Here is a 15,445-nt window from a genome sequence, read left to right as displayed (position 1 = left end):
GAGAGCATGCCCCAAACCAAGGGAGGCAGAGCCTGGCGTGTGCACATGGAGCCTGAGTTGGACAGAGGCCCCCAGGTGGGATGGACACCGTGAGTCTTTTCCCTGGTCCAAACAAAAAGCAATTTTTTTTTTTTTAATTTCTCATTTCAATATTTAATGGAGTCATTCTTCCTTCCAAAAGGTTTGTCTCTTCCCCCCCAGTTTCCCTCCCCCATCTCCCCCCCTCTCTCAGTCTCATCACCAAAGGATCATTTGTTCCCATCCACTGGCATCTGGTCACATGAAGGTGAATAATCCCCAACAAGGGGGAGCGCACCAGGGTGGGTACAGAAAGGCTCCCATGCTGCTCCCACAATCTGCATTCCATGCCTCAGTTTCTCCGTGGAAAAATGTTTTCTTTCCCCCCTTCCCCGGGGCCAAGCTGGGTTCGGCATAAAGCGAACCTCCGCGCTATGATTCTGGGGGCGGAAAGCAGCATTACTCAGAGCCAGGATTGCTAATAATGCACTAAATATAGAGCTTTCCATCTCCAGGGTACTTTCTGAACTGGGAGAGATGAGACCTAACCCCCTCCGGAGGCAGGAGCTGGGGCAGGGATGCAGGGAGCAATGGGATGATGCTCCCTGCGGCTGTCCATGCTGCGTCCCATCGCGGTGACGGCACACCAGCAGGGACTGGGATGCAGCTCAGCCCCTTCTGATGTCACTCAGGTTGATGGGCACAGGGACGGCAGGACGAGGCCCTGGGCAGTGAGGCTGGGGCTCCCGCAGTGTCTTGGTGATGCTGGGAAGAGGCTGCTTCTCCCAGTCACCCTGCAAGAGAATTGCACGCTGTGAGACAGAGAGTTTCGGGTACCTGGGGACTCTACGTTTCTACTTATAAAAATGAAATGATCTTTAACATTGGAAGTGTTTTTAACCCAGAGCAGGATGTTTTCCCATGAGGCATTACTAATTATTTGTATTGCAGGCGCACCCACGCATCCCGGGAACAGAGCAGATGTCTGTGGTGCAGCATATTGCACAAAAGCAACACAATGGGGGAACTTCCACCCCAAAATGCATTACCCACCGAGTCAATAGAGACAGCTCAAAGCCACGGGTCCTTCCAACCCACCGTGCTCAGAAAGGCTTCTTATGGGGGCTGCAGGGAGGTTGGAGCTGAGGTGACATTTGCAATGTGCCAGTGCAGTTGTTTACCCACACGACATGGCAGCACGGATGAGACACTGCAGGCAGAGCCAGGGAAGGGCTGGCACAGCTATGGGAGCTCAGGGTGACCACAGCCAGGAGAAAATCTTCAGCATCTCTCATGTATGAGAGTGGCTTTCTCAGGGATGCTGCCTGCAAAGGGCAACCTGCTGGGTTTAGATTGCTCCTAGGGCTGAGCCTGCAGGACAGGATCCAGTTCCTATGTGATGTGCTGGGTTGAGTAGGGGCTGGGTGTGTGGGGGCTCAGCATGGGCTGGCTTTGGCTCCTTGCTCAGACAGAACCATCATGGGCAGGCTGAGCATGCCCATGAGCGAGCAGAAGGAGGGAGATCTGGAGACAAAGAGGTAAAGGTGAGTCATCAGCAGAAGGAGAAACATATAATTTGAGTTTTTGGATGAAATCCTTGCAGCGTGTCAAGCAAATCAGACCAGAACTTAGAGCTTGCACCATATCAGTATGCTCTGCAAAAAGTGGAGGGGAGCAGAGAACCCCTCCCCACATGACTGGAGAAGGACAGCATTGCTGCAGCGTGCCAGATAAGAAAAAACAGCAGCTTTCTATGACCTCAAGGCTTAGGGGAGCAGTGAGAGCTTTGGGGCTGTGTGCTCTGAACCACCAAGGGAGCAGCAAGGGCTGCTCAGCTCCCTGTCCCATCGCTGTGCCAGCATCACCTCACCGCCCCCAGCCCTACCTTGCAGGATGGCACCAGGAACTGGTGGAGAAAGGCACAATTGGTGCTTTTAAATCTCCATTGGTTTATGTAATCTCTGATGATGATGTTGTCACAACCATCATTTCTGGGCATGGTTTTTCTGTCCTCCTTGTTTTGCTGTGGATCTACATTTGGAGATTGCACAGACGCAGCACACAACGAGCTTGATCTGCTGGGACCTGATGTAATTGGCCCAAATCCTGTAAATCCCTTCACATTTCTCCTTGGTTTTTCATATCACCATGCTTCAACACTGGGTTGCTCAAAGAGGGCTGTAAATCACTTTATGCAAATACACATTCTCTAATTGCATCTGGCTGTGCACAGTGTAGCAGAAATGCTAAGTCAGGGCCTGAAGCAGTGATTGAGCACCTGGTGGGAAGGCAGGGCCAACCCAGGAGAGCTCAGGCGTATTCAATGCACTGAGTGACCAGAAGGGCTGCAGCCAGGATCCACCCCTGCCCAGACCTCATTTAAGGGTTGGCAGTGGAGGTGAGGGGTTCTTGCTGTAGATTCCTGCATATCTGAGGCCTTCTGAAGGTAAGTAGCTTCTTTCTTTTATTTCTGTGCTCGTGGCTGTTGCATTTGAGCAAATCCTTACTGGGTGCAGCCTGGGATCTTGCTGCTCTGTTGTCACAGCTGCACTTTCCATCGTGTTATATGTGTATTCTTTTAATGCTGGTGCTGGGGCTCTGCAGCAACTCCCTGCCCTACATTTCCAGGTACCAGAGCCCCAACCCATCTTATGGGCTCAGCCCAACAGTGTTGCTGAGCTGCTTTCCCCTCAGGGCCTGGATTTCTGCCATTTGCACATCAGCCTTTTGCTCTGAAAGCTCTACGTACCGGGAAGCGCACAGCTGAGGATTTGTTGCAGTGCACTGAGATGGGAGCAAAGTTGTAGAGGGATTTCAGCACATCTCTGTTGAATGCATTCCAAGGAATAGAGGAGAACTGTTCTGGGACGGAGACCTTTGGGCACGTGCAGACCTCCTCATCATTAAACCTGTGCAGGAGAGATGCCACGCTGAAATGCTGTAGAGATGTCCTGGTGCAGCATCCCTCCCTGCCTTAAGCTTAACCTGGAAAGACTCCAAACTGCATATGGAAGACTTGGGGCCACTGGCCTGTCTGTGCATAGGATAATCCCTACAAGGTCAGATCTCCCTGCAGGCTACAAGGCTGCTCAGTGTCTGCCTGGGATCACACGGTGTGCTTTACAGACCCCTTATACTGGGCCATGCAGTACAGCCCCAAACCCAGAGGGTTCCCCATTCTCAGGGTTTCATACTGCCTCTAGCCTTAAAGCCTGGACTTGGTGCCTGCTTTGGGGTAGGACTCCTTCCAGCCATGCCCAGTTCAACCAGCACCAAAAACCCACGCTCACAATTCTTTTTCCAATAACGCACAGAAGGATCCCAGTACTTTCCCTGCTTCAGTCACCCTGTACCTGTTGACAGTGTTGAAGTAGAGGTGCAGATAGCCTGGATCCACGGCGCTTTTGCAGAGCTCCAGTTGTGTCTGGGGGTAGTAGTGCACGTAGTTCACGCACATCTCCTCCATGATGCCAAACCCACCCTGTGGCACAGACACCAAGGAACAACACCTGTCCCTGCAACAGCCGTGCCAGGATCCAGCCTGGCAATACTGGAGCCACAAAGGATGCAGAAAGGGCAGAGGGGCTGCAGGGCACTGAGCCCACACCTGTGTGCACACACTGCCCTTTGTGCAAGGACAGACATTCAGGCCTGATTTTGTGCTTTACATTAAAATGCAGATTCTCTGTAATCCCTCTACTATATTTAGCTTTGTGCCTGTTGATGGTACCTCTGACAGGCTCTTTTTATTTTATTTTCACTAGGAAAAAGAGAGAAATAACATGCTCTGTAAAAAAAAAAAAAAAAAAAAAAAAAAAACCACACTTCTCTTTAATTACAGTTAATCCCCTGTGGAACAGTTTGTGATGGGAATTAGAGTGACACATGCTACTTCTCAATTAGCACCTTGGCATCCCAGCTACAGGCAACATAGCCTTGGCTCATTTCTTTTCCAACCCCTCACCCCTTCTTATTTCTGGTTCAGCCCAGTTTGCACTGATTTCAACCCCTCCAATGCCACACTCACCACAGTCACTTTGTTCCTGTCTTCTGTGTTGTAGGTACAGGTGGTGATGAGTTCGTCACCCTGTGAGGTTCCAACAGATGTGAGAAAGTGGGGAAATACAAAGCTTTTCCCCCCCCAAGACAACAAATACTGGCACCAGTGAATCCATAATGCAGCAGACCTCTGTGCTCTTTGGTGGTTCAGCCCCAATGCCCCCCAAGCACTTGCTGAAATTGCACCTCCCTGGAAGATTCCCTGCAGCCATACCCCAAGAAACATTTCCTCCTTTCCTTAATTCCTCAGAATTTCTGCCCTTAACAGTGCACCTGGGCCGTGCTTTGCACAGTCAGATTTGCACCCAACTTGGCTGCTCATCCACCTGCAAGAGCCCAGGCACAGCCCCATGGAGGGAGGAGCAGGGCTGGGGCTCTGAGCAGGGCACCGTGGGCAGCAGTGATGGAGTCACTCACCGGAAAGACTGCGACCAACTCCTTCAGCATGCGAATCTCCTGAGTGGGAGGAGGAGAAATGTGTCGGAATTGCACCCACGGGTGGCACCGACCCAACGCAGGGAGCAGGGCTGTACCTGGAAGTGTGGGCTGTAGTGCCCATCAGCATTCACCACCTGCTGCTCTCTGCCATCCCGTGACAGCACGGTCACCACTTTCCGCCCTGCCAGGTGAGTGTGGAGCTGGGAGGCGAAGATGCGGATCCCATCTTCAGGCAGTGCCTGGGGAAGGATGGCTCCAGTTCCACGACTGACCCCACATCCATCCCATGCATTCCTACCTCGTGTGCTTGATTGGGTGCTGCCTGCGCTGAGATTTGGAGTTTTGGGACCCTACAAGTGAGCTTTTTGCAGAGGGGTGGGTGTTCAGCCTACTGTTACATGCAATTGCTGTGCAGCCATGCCTGAAATCAGCAGGAACCTGTGAGCTGCTTGCTTCCTTGCCCTTGTTAGTGATTGCACCAATTACCTGTTTTGGGTAGGTCCTCCAAATTACCCACTAAAACCTGCCTGAGAGCAGGGCAAGCAGTTTGAAAATATACTTGAGTGAGCTCTTGAGGAGCTCCAGAAAGCAGAGGCAGTGTCAGGAGATTTGGAACAAGATGATCTTTAATGTCCCTTCCAACACAAGCCATTCTTTAGTTCCAACCTAAACCATTCTATGACTCTGTGATCCCTGCATTCCCGTAGAGCAAAGCACCCAGCATGGCACAGCACAGCAGTATGACCTCCTAGATGAGAACAGCACTTGGGGGAGATGGAGCAGGTGGTTCCAGAGGAGAGCTGCCTTCCTGGGGAATTCAGTGCATCCCAACCAGCTGCTCACTGTGGGTCACATGCAGGGGGCTTTCTCCCAGCACAACTCCATGGGAAAGGGCTTGGGGTGCCGGGCACTCACCTGCAGGGTGCATTTGTCAGTGCAGTACCCAGTGAGGATGAAGGTGGTCTCCCCCGGGGGCACAGCCATCACTGGTGTGTAGACCAAGCCCAGCTCCATGATGCCGGCATCGTGGGGACGCAGGTTGGCTGTGTAGTAGAGGCGAATCCCTGAGGAATCACGGCGCCCTGGCAGGAGAGAGGACAGAGCATCAAACACAGCATGGGCTCAGGACTGAGAAATGATGCTCTGCTTGGCACAAGTGAAGGGAGAGGTGCTCGAGCTTCTTGCTCACAGCTTTCTCCATGCATTCAAGGCTTGGTCGCCAATTGCTCCCAACAAAGAGGTAAGTAGTACCTGTAGGGAGCACAGAGCAGAAGGACAGATCTCAGGGTAATTTGGAGGCGCTTATAGGCATGGGGATGTCAGTGGGGATGGTAGTGATGGGTCAGCAGTTGGACCTGATGATCTCAGTGGTCTTTTCCAACCTTAATGATTCTATGATTAATTGATTGTCTTAAAAAGCACAGCTCTTTTTTGTTTAACTGGCATCTCCAAAAAACAAAAGCCATGCTCTTACTAGGAACGTGGCAGGAGGGAAAATGCAAATTCCTCCTGGAGATGTGGGGCTGGGTGTGAGCCTCCAGTCTCTGGGTTGGAGCCCATCATGGCATGAGGATAACAAGGGAGACCCTACCGGTTAACAAAGCAAAGCTGATAAGTTATGAAAGACGTGAGCTCCATATTTATAGATGTTTTTCTTCTCAAGTTGCTGAAGGTGCTATGGTTGATCTACAGTACATATGCTCTGATCTCCTAAAAATACACTTGGGTAGTCAAGAAGTTACATGATTTTATGTAAATGAAGAAACTGGGTTGTTTGCGATCTTTTTTTTTTTTTTTTTTTTTTTTTAATGTGTCTCCTGACAACGTTATCAAAGCAGGAATACCAGTAAAACCATCCGAATTCCCCCATCCCTAGCCAGGCTGGTGCTGTCTCCCTGTTGACTTTGGTATCACTGTTGGCTCTGAGCTCAAATCCCCCCACCACCACCCTGCACAGAAGATGGGGGGCATCCCATAGCAGCCCCCCTAAATAAAGGTGTTGAGCATCTTTCTTGTCTGCATGCTTGAGGGCGGATCGAGTGGTGTCTGTTCCCTGACAATCCCTGGCACTAACCCAGCTCTCCCATGTCTCACTGGGTATCTCCATGCCCCCACTCACCTTTGAATAACAGCGGATTGTGGTAGTGAACCTCAAGGCGCAAATATCTGGAGGAGTCCGGACCACCAAAGGCAAGCCCTGCTTCTTTGGGGTAGTAGAAAGCCTGGAAAGAGAGGGAGGGCATTAAGGGAGTGATGGGGTGGTTTTTATGGAAACTAAGCTGAAATGACCAAGGAGAGGAATGTACGGGTGTAATCCTGAGCCCTGCTGTGGGCTGGGGGACGTGACTTGTGTCCTCTGTTGTGCTTGATGTAGAGCTGCTCTTGCAACTAAAGATTTCTTGCCTTGAACATGTGATGGCATAATCACTGAGGAGGGGGGAATCATACTGATCTGAGGAGCTGAGGAGGTGGGCTGAAGTGAGGAGGAAATGCAAAAGTATCCTGGAGGAGGATAGAGTGCTAAGCTGAACCCAAATCCCAACTGGGTTTGGGGCAGCCCATGCAGGGATGCTCGTTCCCATGAAATGGGCCTGAAACAGTTGGGAGATGGCAGGAAAGGTCCCAAGGAGTGATGATGGATCCCAACTTGCACCCACCTGAGCTCCCATGGCCCATGCTGCAAGCACATGCCTGCAGTAGTTGAGTCGCTCTGGCTTCATCTTGGAGTCACACAGATCGTTGTATTGGGGGATGCTGTCAAACTCGGCTGTGCACTGGAAGATTTCCATGTGGTGAACCAGAGCTTCATTGCCCGCTGTGATCACTGGCTCATACTGCAAAGTGGCATCCGAGAAGGAGGGAAGCACATTAGGATCATTTCTGAGAACCCATCCCTGGTCCTGGTTGTGTAGTTCGTGCATGCCCCACACAGAGCCCACCATGGCTACGTTCTATTGAGTATTACCATGCCAGGGGATGTTCATGCTCTGGGCATGAGGGACCAAAGACCAAGAGCTCTTGGCTGGCTATAGGACCAGTCCATCAGAGCTCCTGGAGAAACACCTTGTACCTTCCCTGCAGAGGGGTGCACTGGATGAGCAGCAGAGCTTGCTCTGCTTTGTGCTGACCAAGTCCTTTGCCAGTTTTGCTAGGCTGAGAGGGATTCGGTTTTCCACAAAGAGGGTCCTGGCTCTACTGCCTGCAGGGCTTCTGGGCTCCATTCCTGGCCAGCAGCTGCTCAGGGCACAAAGAGGTGGATTCGGGGTAGAAAGGCTGCTGAATGGCTCTGGCCAAAATCGCCAGCTGCAAAACCGATCTGCAGCAGCGGGAAGGTATCAGGAGTTACGCACTTTTTACTTACACACAGATGATTCATTTCCCACCATCTGTTGGAGAGAAAATCCTCCTTCTAAGCTTTCCATTGCAGAGCCATCTTTCCCCTATAAATCCCTGTGCTCTCGCTGCAGCTCGCGTCAGGCTTCCCTTCTGCTTGCTGGGTGCCCACCCCCCACAGTACACCTATGCCCAATTGTTTTGCTGTAAGGAATTTGTTTGGGTCCGAAATTCTCCCAGTGGAAAGTCAGGGAAGTAGTGGGCTTTGCAGTATGCCTTAAAGGTATGTGAATGCAACTGATCTGCCTCTTACCATGACAATATGATGTTTGGCAAAGCTGTCTGGCAGCTTTGCAATGTAACACCAGTAGGTCGTCTCCTGGCTGGGAATAACAATATTGGGGGTCGTTATCTCCATGGTCTTCACATTGTTGGGCAGCTCAGGGATGGTGATGTTGGGCTTCAGCAGCTGCACTCTTTGCAGCCCTCTGTACATGGTAGAGATATTGATGGCACGGAGGGAATGGACGGGGTTCTCCAGGATCCCATAGATAAGGTGCACGGTGCCATCCTGAAGCAAAAGCAAAGTTAGGTGATTTTGCATGCAGAGTGGTAATTGTGTGGATATTTGGTATCGATGCTGGAGGCGTGAGTCCTGGGTGAGCCAGGAGCAGGAGAAATGGAACATCTCCCACAGGGCCTCCCTTTGTCCCAATCCTTCTAGTGAGCTACATTGCCCAAAGTAGTTGTGGATGCCCCATCCTTGGAGACATCCAAGGCCAGATTGGCTGGAGGGTAAGCCTGTCCACAACAGTGAGATTGGATGTGGATGACATTTAAGATCTCTTCCAACCCATGTTGTTCTATGATCTATGAGTGAACAGTGAGGGGCTCTGCTGAAAGTATTGCAGGCTGAGGAGGTGCTGCTGGACCCAGGGAGCTCTGTTTGCTGCACCTTTGCTCAGCTCCTATTGCAGCCTCCTGTTTGCCTCCCGCTGAGCAACATCTCAGTGTAACGCTTGGCTGCAGACTACAAATCCAAGTGATACAGGAAGGGATTTATATAGACCTAACACTTGCTCAGCAGGAGCGGGTGATGCAAACAAGCTAAAATCTACACGTTATAGAGGTTTATAAGTGGTTGTAAACAGACTGTGCCAAACGTTGCTCATGACATCTGTAGCATGCTTCCTTTCTGCTCTAAGCAGCACAAACACCTGATGCTGCCCACAAAACATAACAGTGGTGAGGTCAGAGGTTGGAGCTCTGCTTGATGCTATGGGGGTTGGGATGGGGCCAAGTGTGCTGCAGCGGGCAGAGGGTGATGCTGTACCTCTATAAGGTAGTCCTTGGGGTCACAGGTGCTGAAGGCTCTTCTGAAGAGAAGGTACAGTCCCTCGGGGGCCTTCTGAGCCCCAAGCAGCTGGTAGTCCTGCTGGGAATCCATGTGCAGCTGCCCATGGGCATCACTCCAGGCATCCTGTGGGGGGGAGAGCACCCAGTAAGAGGGGAGGCAGCAGGTCTTTTGTGGCCCTAGGGCTCAGGGTGGGGACCACCAGTGGTCATAAGGTCCCTCAGTGGGTGACCCCTCTTTGGATCACCTCCTTTGAATCATCCCTCTCTGGGTCACCCTCCTTTGGCTCACTCCTCTTTAACCTGGTTAATGGTGGTGACAAAGCCACACCGAGAAGCAAAGCAGTATGGTGCTCCTATGCTGAAAGACTGAGGGTTGGGAGTACAAATCCTTCTAATTTGGATTTGAGCAGTGTTATTATCTCGATCTTTTGCGTCTCCTGTTGATGGCTTTTGTTTGCCAAGAAAAAGCCTCCAAAAAGTACCTCGCTGCACCACTGTGAGTGGCACCGCTTCTCTTATCTTGGGGGAAGAAACAGAAGAAAGAGAATAAAGCATCTTGGCACCATTTCAGCCAAAAGTATAGAGTGGTATTTTGAGAACATATTGTCCTTAGAGGGGGAGAGTAAAATCAGCTCCATGAAGCTAGCTTGACATTTGTTTTCATAGGAGCATATTGTACAAATTAATCTTGTAGTACATGGGGGGGCTGAGCAAATTTGGATCTTTTAACAGCTGACATCCAGCAGAAAAGCTGCTGGGAGGGAGAACACTGGGGCTGGAGAGGTTATAGAAACCTCCTGGCAGGATGCTGTGTGGCACGAAGTGAAAGCCCAAATGCTGCATGGTGCTCATTCAGCGAGATTAGGAATTATTCTTTATGGTTTTTTAACACAGTGCTGTGAAATACTGTAGCGCTCAGGTCATCCCACATCCTGAATGGTGGGTAATTAGCAGGAAAACAGCACAGATAATCAGCCCTCCCTTTTATCCTTTCATTGCGCTGCAGATCACATCGCGGCTGATTGCAAAAGAATATGTTTTATGGCTAATTTCAAGCAAGCAGAGAGGTAAAATTTAACATACTGGAAAGCCTCACGTGGGGAAAAAATATGAATTGCATTCTGCAGCAAAGCACAATTGCAACGTGCCTGGCTGGGGTGGTTTGGGGATAGGGTGAGCACAGGGTTAGTTATTGTAGCAGAAAGACCAACCACCCAAGAGGCTACAATGGGCAGCGTAGGAAAGGGCAGCGATCTGCAGCAGCAGAAACAAAGAGCAAAACTAGAAATGAGTTGTCTCCCTCCCATTCTGCTCCCTTCAGGATTTACAAGCTGCCCAAATACTTGTGCATGTTTAATTTCTGATAACGCCGCGCTGCTGGCAGTCAGCCGTCAGGTTGTGTTTTCCTGCGTCCTGTTGATCTTTGCTGTAGCTGCAGACGTGAGCTGCAGCCGGCTTATTGGCGCTGGCAGGAGCAGGCTTTCTGCTCGATAACTTTTGCACTTTCTCAAAGTCAGTAATGGGAGCTGCAAGTTAATTTTTAATGTTGCTGGCAGCAGCGCGCGATGAACCGAGCTGTGGGTGCCTCCTGCATGTGTGTGTGTGGCAGAGCTGCTCCCTGCAACCACCTGTTGGAGATCCTGCAGATGCAGCAGACACTCAGGGCTTGGCACTGTTAGCCACGCTGATGTGCTGTTGTATTTATCCCTTCCTCTTCGCATTTCAGATCCTATACCAAACCCATAGCATCAATGTCTGGATCAGAAACTCCGCAGCCCCTCTGCACCACCTGGACCTGGTGCAATGCCCTGTGCCCAATCCTCCAAACTCACGGCGGTCAGATTCACCCATCAGGCAGTGACCCCAAACACAGCCACAAAAACACACAACTCACCCCAAAATATGAACTGTGACCATCATTCCAGAGCACGGCCAGGTCTGCGTTCTCGAACTCACCCCGGTCCGACATCCCAAAGAGGAGCCCAAACTTGAGCTTCCTGATGAGGATCTGGAAATACACAGCTTGCTCAGGGTAGCTGACGTTCCATGAGAGCTCCAGCAGCCCCTGGGGATCGAGGGGCACCTTGTAGGGGAAATAAGTGCCACGGGGAACCAAGCCCTGCAAGGCCACCACCAGGATGACCAGGAACACAGCCACCATGGTGAAGTACATGGATGCCAGCTCCCGCAGCCTGAAGCTGGGGCAGGGACACGGCGTGCTGCCATGGGTCTGCATGCTGGGCAGGATGGCACCCACCCTCCTGGCTTTTGCCATTTATGTGCTGGCCCTCCTGGGTGAGCTGGGTAAGTGCTATCCTTTAATTGCATTTGGTTGTGGGAAAATTGGATTGTGATATTGACCCCCCCAATATACTCCCGCCCCCCACCTCCTGGCCAAACACTTGTCATTCTCTGCCTCCCTCTAATTGGCCCTAATTGCACATGGACATTATCAATAGCAATTGAACTCGACTGGGCTGATGTTATTCGCTCCTAAATCATCCTTAGTGGCTGAGAAGTGCTGCTCACTTGCAGGCTGCTCGCTGCAGGAACACGTTCTGCCTCCACCCCAGCGTGGCTCTATCTTTGTTGCTTCTTTGCTTAAGGATACTTTTTGTGCCCCATTTCTTGCTTCTCCTTAGGTTATTAATTTTTCCACATGAACCACCTCAAGCTCTGCCTTGATTTGGACTCGGAGCTTGTGGCCCTGCTCTATTGATGCTGGCTCCTACAACCAGCGATGCTCTCAGTGCTGCTCAGGATCCCCTCCATCCCCTCACAGCTCAGATTTCACTCATGCTCCTCACAGCAAAGTCACTGGGGCAGTTCTGCATTTCCCAGCTCTGAGGGGAAACAGATCAAGCTCAGTTCCCAGGTGTTTTAATGGACCATCAATGCATGCCCATCGGTTGCACTTGGTGATGTTTTACACAACTGCGACACAGGAGGAGTCGGTGGCACAGCTCAACCCAGCTCAGCTCAGCTCAGCTGCACGCTACAGTTGGAAGTAGCATCCCCACTGTACTCAAAGCTCCTGGACTCAGTCCTGGACGTGCTGTGCTCTGAGATCCTCAGCAGAAAGCATCAGATGGATGCTCCTCTTGTGCCAGCCCTGGCTCATCGGGTGGATGTCTGGCTGCGAGAACAGATCGGTGCCTTGCCCCATTTCTAACCTCCAAGCACAGCCTCATTGGCTTCATCTCCTATCTTGGCTTTGTTTCCTAATTCTAAGGGGAACGAAGCTGAGCTGTCAGCACAGCAGGAAGAAAAATGATCCTCATCGGGGGGTGGGATGGGGTCTTTAGCTAACAAGTTCTATTGGAGATGAAACTCCAGGCTGCTGGCAAGTGGAGCGCCTGAGCCTTCCTGTACAGAAGGAATTTGCAGTGGAACAGGCAGGCAGGTCAGCTTGAAAACAGCTGAACTTTGGAGATAAGCAGTGAGAATTTACTTAAAGAGAAGGAAAAATATGTATATATCTCTCCCTTCTTTAGTTTCTCCCAGGTTGCTGCCCATAAATCCAAACAGAGAGCAAGGATTCAGCTTTCTGTGTCTTGCTCTGGGGGATATTTTAAGACTCAAGCTAAAGGTAGCAATGCCAGTGTGTTGAGTCCAGCACCCGGACTGCTTGGGGCAATCTCAGAGCAACTCCCATATGTCAGTCGGTGAGAGGGACACCGGATGGCTGCATGTTCAGCCCCTGTCCTCAAAGCAGAGAACAGAGAGAGCTGCTTTCCTCCAGTGCTGAGTTCTTGCTGGAGCTCATACAGCACTGCTGCACTGATACTAGCATGGCAGTATCTTGTATCCTCCACAGAGCTCCTCTATTCTGCTCCATCCACCCCAGCAAGAACTAAGAGAGCAGTACTGCACAGAGGACACCTGCATAGTGCCTTGAGCCCGTGGAGAAGGGTTCTTTTTAATGGACAGTCCCTTAGACACCAGCTCAGCCATGCTAGGTGCTGTCTGAACCCAGCAACAGCTCTGCTTACAGGTAAGCAGGCTTAAGCACAACTGATGCACTGAATTAGGGATTGAAGCAGGCAGCACCCCTCCGAGCTATAATCCATTGCCTTGCTAACACGGATGTAAATTCGATTAGGGTGAGGGAGGCACAGAGGGAAGGCTGCTGTCTGCTCCTGCTGTGCTGGGCTGCTGCACGCACACAGCATCCCGTGCCCTGGGGCTCTGTCCATGGCCAGATCCTGCCCTGTGCCATTGCCCTGATCGGATTTCTTGGGTGCTGATGAGGTTAAGCAGCTTCTGACTCAGGCTGGCTCCGATGAGGTGGCAGAGAGGTCTGGCACATAGGAGAGATGCTCACAGGGGTGAGGAGGGTCCCAGGGATTTCTGCTTGATTCCCCTCTCTGGACAGACCCACCTCTTGCCCTTGGGTTTGTATCATACCACTGCCAGAGACAGTCATTATTTAACTCAACAGCTAACGTGGGTGCTGGCCGAGGCAGGATGCTCAGAGGAGCCCATAACCCATCAGCAGTGGGTAGGAAAAGGCATTTCCTCCTCCTGGTGCACGTCTGTGTCCTACAGCATGAGGGCTGCAAATGAGAGCATCACCTTTGCGGAGCCTCTGCTCTTCCCAGCTTCCTGCCTTCTCCTAAGGTGTTTCCCTTTTTTTTCCCTATTTTTGTTTTTTATTTTCCTCAGGACCAAATGTACTCTCTCTTGCACCACTGGAGGAATCTTCCCAAACTGGAGGCAGAAATGAACCTCAGCTTCGTGGCTCCTGTTGGAGGATCCTGAGCAGCTTGGGTGAACACCTGCGGCTCTCTGCAGCATGAAAGGTGAGGAGAAGGTGTTGCAATGAGCACCACGGCATGGTGATGGGGCGATGTGGGAGCAGGGACAGGCCACAGCTAGCAAAAAAAGAGCAGCATTTCCCCTTGGGATGTGGGTGGGCAGCCAGGTCCCTGAACCAGAGACATTCCATCCCTGCTGCTCCCCCCAAACACTGCCACAGCTGAGCCACCTAATGAAATCCTACTTGCCTGTGCATGCTATATTAGGGTTACCATGGATATGGTGCCACAAACACTGGGCTGTGGCTTTGTTATATAAACAGGAGAGATTGCCACAAATACCCAAAATATCTGAGAAGGACAGGAAGAGACAAAAGCATTCGCTGGGTTTGTTTATACAGGGTTGTGCGATGTGGTGCATGGTGCCAGTGGGAGGTGGGAGAGATTTGAGCTGGATCTGAGAACTGGAGTATAACCGAGCTGACATCATGGTGGTCTCAGGCTCCGTAGCTCTTGGAGGATCCCTCTGGGCTGTGCTCCCCGCAGACCATGGTGTGAACTGTGTCTTTCTCCATGCTCAAGCATGTCTGAGCTGAGTGCCATGCAGCCCGATGCCTGCCTTATGGGATGGGATTCTGCTGCCTGCAGAGGGAGCGGAAAGGGACAGGTGATGCTGGAGACCTGCATTCAGCTTCTGGAGCTCTCCTCACCTAGCAAGGCTGAGCCATGCCAGGTACAGCAAGTCCCTTTGTGCAGTTGGAGAAATTGTGTAATTCAGAGCAAAAACGGCTCTAGAAATGGAGGTGGAATGTAAGGGAGATAGAGACATCACAGTGGCTAAAATTGTATTGCACTCCCACTCCCCTGCCAATAAAAGCACCATAAATAAAGTGGCTTTGCAATACCCATCTCCACGCATTGTAACATGAATTCACATGTCCCTGCAAAAGATGCTCTAGGCAGGATCAGACGAGTTTCCATTCTCCATCCTTGGCCCTCTCCTGTGGTCACCTCATGGCCTTCCAGCTCCCTTCCCTGAATCCCAAAGCACTTCTGCATGTCTCTGCTCCCTGCTGCCAGCCCTCCTCACAGCTTTTCCCATAGCCATTGATATCTGTAACAGGAGAGTTAGCAGAAGGTATAATAAAGGGTAGATTAGTGGATAAATATTAAATACATGAATAATTCAACGTGGCTCCAGTACAGACTTGTCCTACATGGCTTCAGCTGTATCCAGCTTTGGTTCTGGTTGGTGGCCACATAATCCAAGGGTCAAATGGAGCCACGTTTGGAAGGAAGATGTCACTCGTGTCACAGGCTTGAGCCTGCTCCTCCCTGATGACAGCACATTGTGAGCAGTACCCTGGGGAAGGAGGAGGGGAAAAAAGCCTGGTTCAGATGCTGAATGATGCAGATCATGTGATATTCCTGGGCAGTTTGATCCCAAACCCTGAGGCAGGTATGAGGAAACAAGAACGTGCGGA

The 15,445-nt window shown here is 51.2% G+C and overlaps 1 protein-coding gene across 1 annotated transcript; it reads right to left on the bottom strand.

Annotated features, from left to right (window-relative positions):
* Positions 1 to 320: 320 nt before the first annotated feature.
* DBH (dopamine beta-hydroxylase) lies at positions 321 to 11,557 on the bottom strand. The gene is made up of 12 exons (XM_003211322.4): positions 11,099 to 11,557; positions 9,182 to 9,328; positions 8,162 to 8,419; positions 7,173 to 7,349; positions 6,635 to 6,737; positions 5,431 to 5,597; positions 4,611 to 4,754; positions 4,495 to 4,533; positions 4,046 to 4,105; positions 3,372 to 3,499; positions 2,768 to 2,927; positions 321 to 812 (listed from the first exon to the last, which is right to left on the bottom strand). The coding sequence occupies exons 1-12, from the start codon at positions 11,477 to 11,479 to the stop codon at positions 687 to 689; spliced, it is 1,890 nt and encodes a 629-aa protein (XP_003211370.2). The 5' UTR covers positions 11,480 to 11,557; the 3' UTR covers positions 321 to 686.
* Between the last annotated feature and the right edge of the window lie 3,888 nt (positions 11,558 to 15,445).

The sequence above is a fragment of the Meleagris gallopavo genome, chromosome 19 (genome assembly GCF_905368555.1).
Source record: "Meleagris gallopavo chromosome 19, MGAL_WU_HG_1.1, whole genome shotgun sequence".
Classification (NCBI taxonomy): Eukaryota; Metazoa; Chordata; class Aves; order Galliformes; family Phasianidae; genus Meleagris; species Meleagris gallopavo.
The sequence above is the reverse complement of the archived record's forward strand: the minus strand, read 5'-3'. Positions and strand labels throughout refer to the sequence as shown.

Bases quoted from the DNA above. Each gene is read 5' to 3' on its own strand.
- DBH (XM_003211322.4), bottom strand. From the start codon at position 11,479: ATGGCAAAAGCCAGGAGGGTGGGTGCCATCCTGCCCAGCATGCAGACC. The intron at 7,350-8,161 runs GTAAGAGGCAGA...GCCACTTTGCAG, and splicing joins CCAAACATCATATTGTCATG to TATGAGCCAGTGATCACAGC. The intron at 6,738-7,172 runs GTGGGTGCAAGT...CTCTCTTTCCAG, and splicing joins CATGGGCCATGGGAGCTCAG to GCTTTCTACTACCCCAAAGA.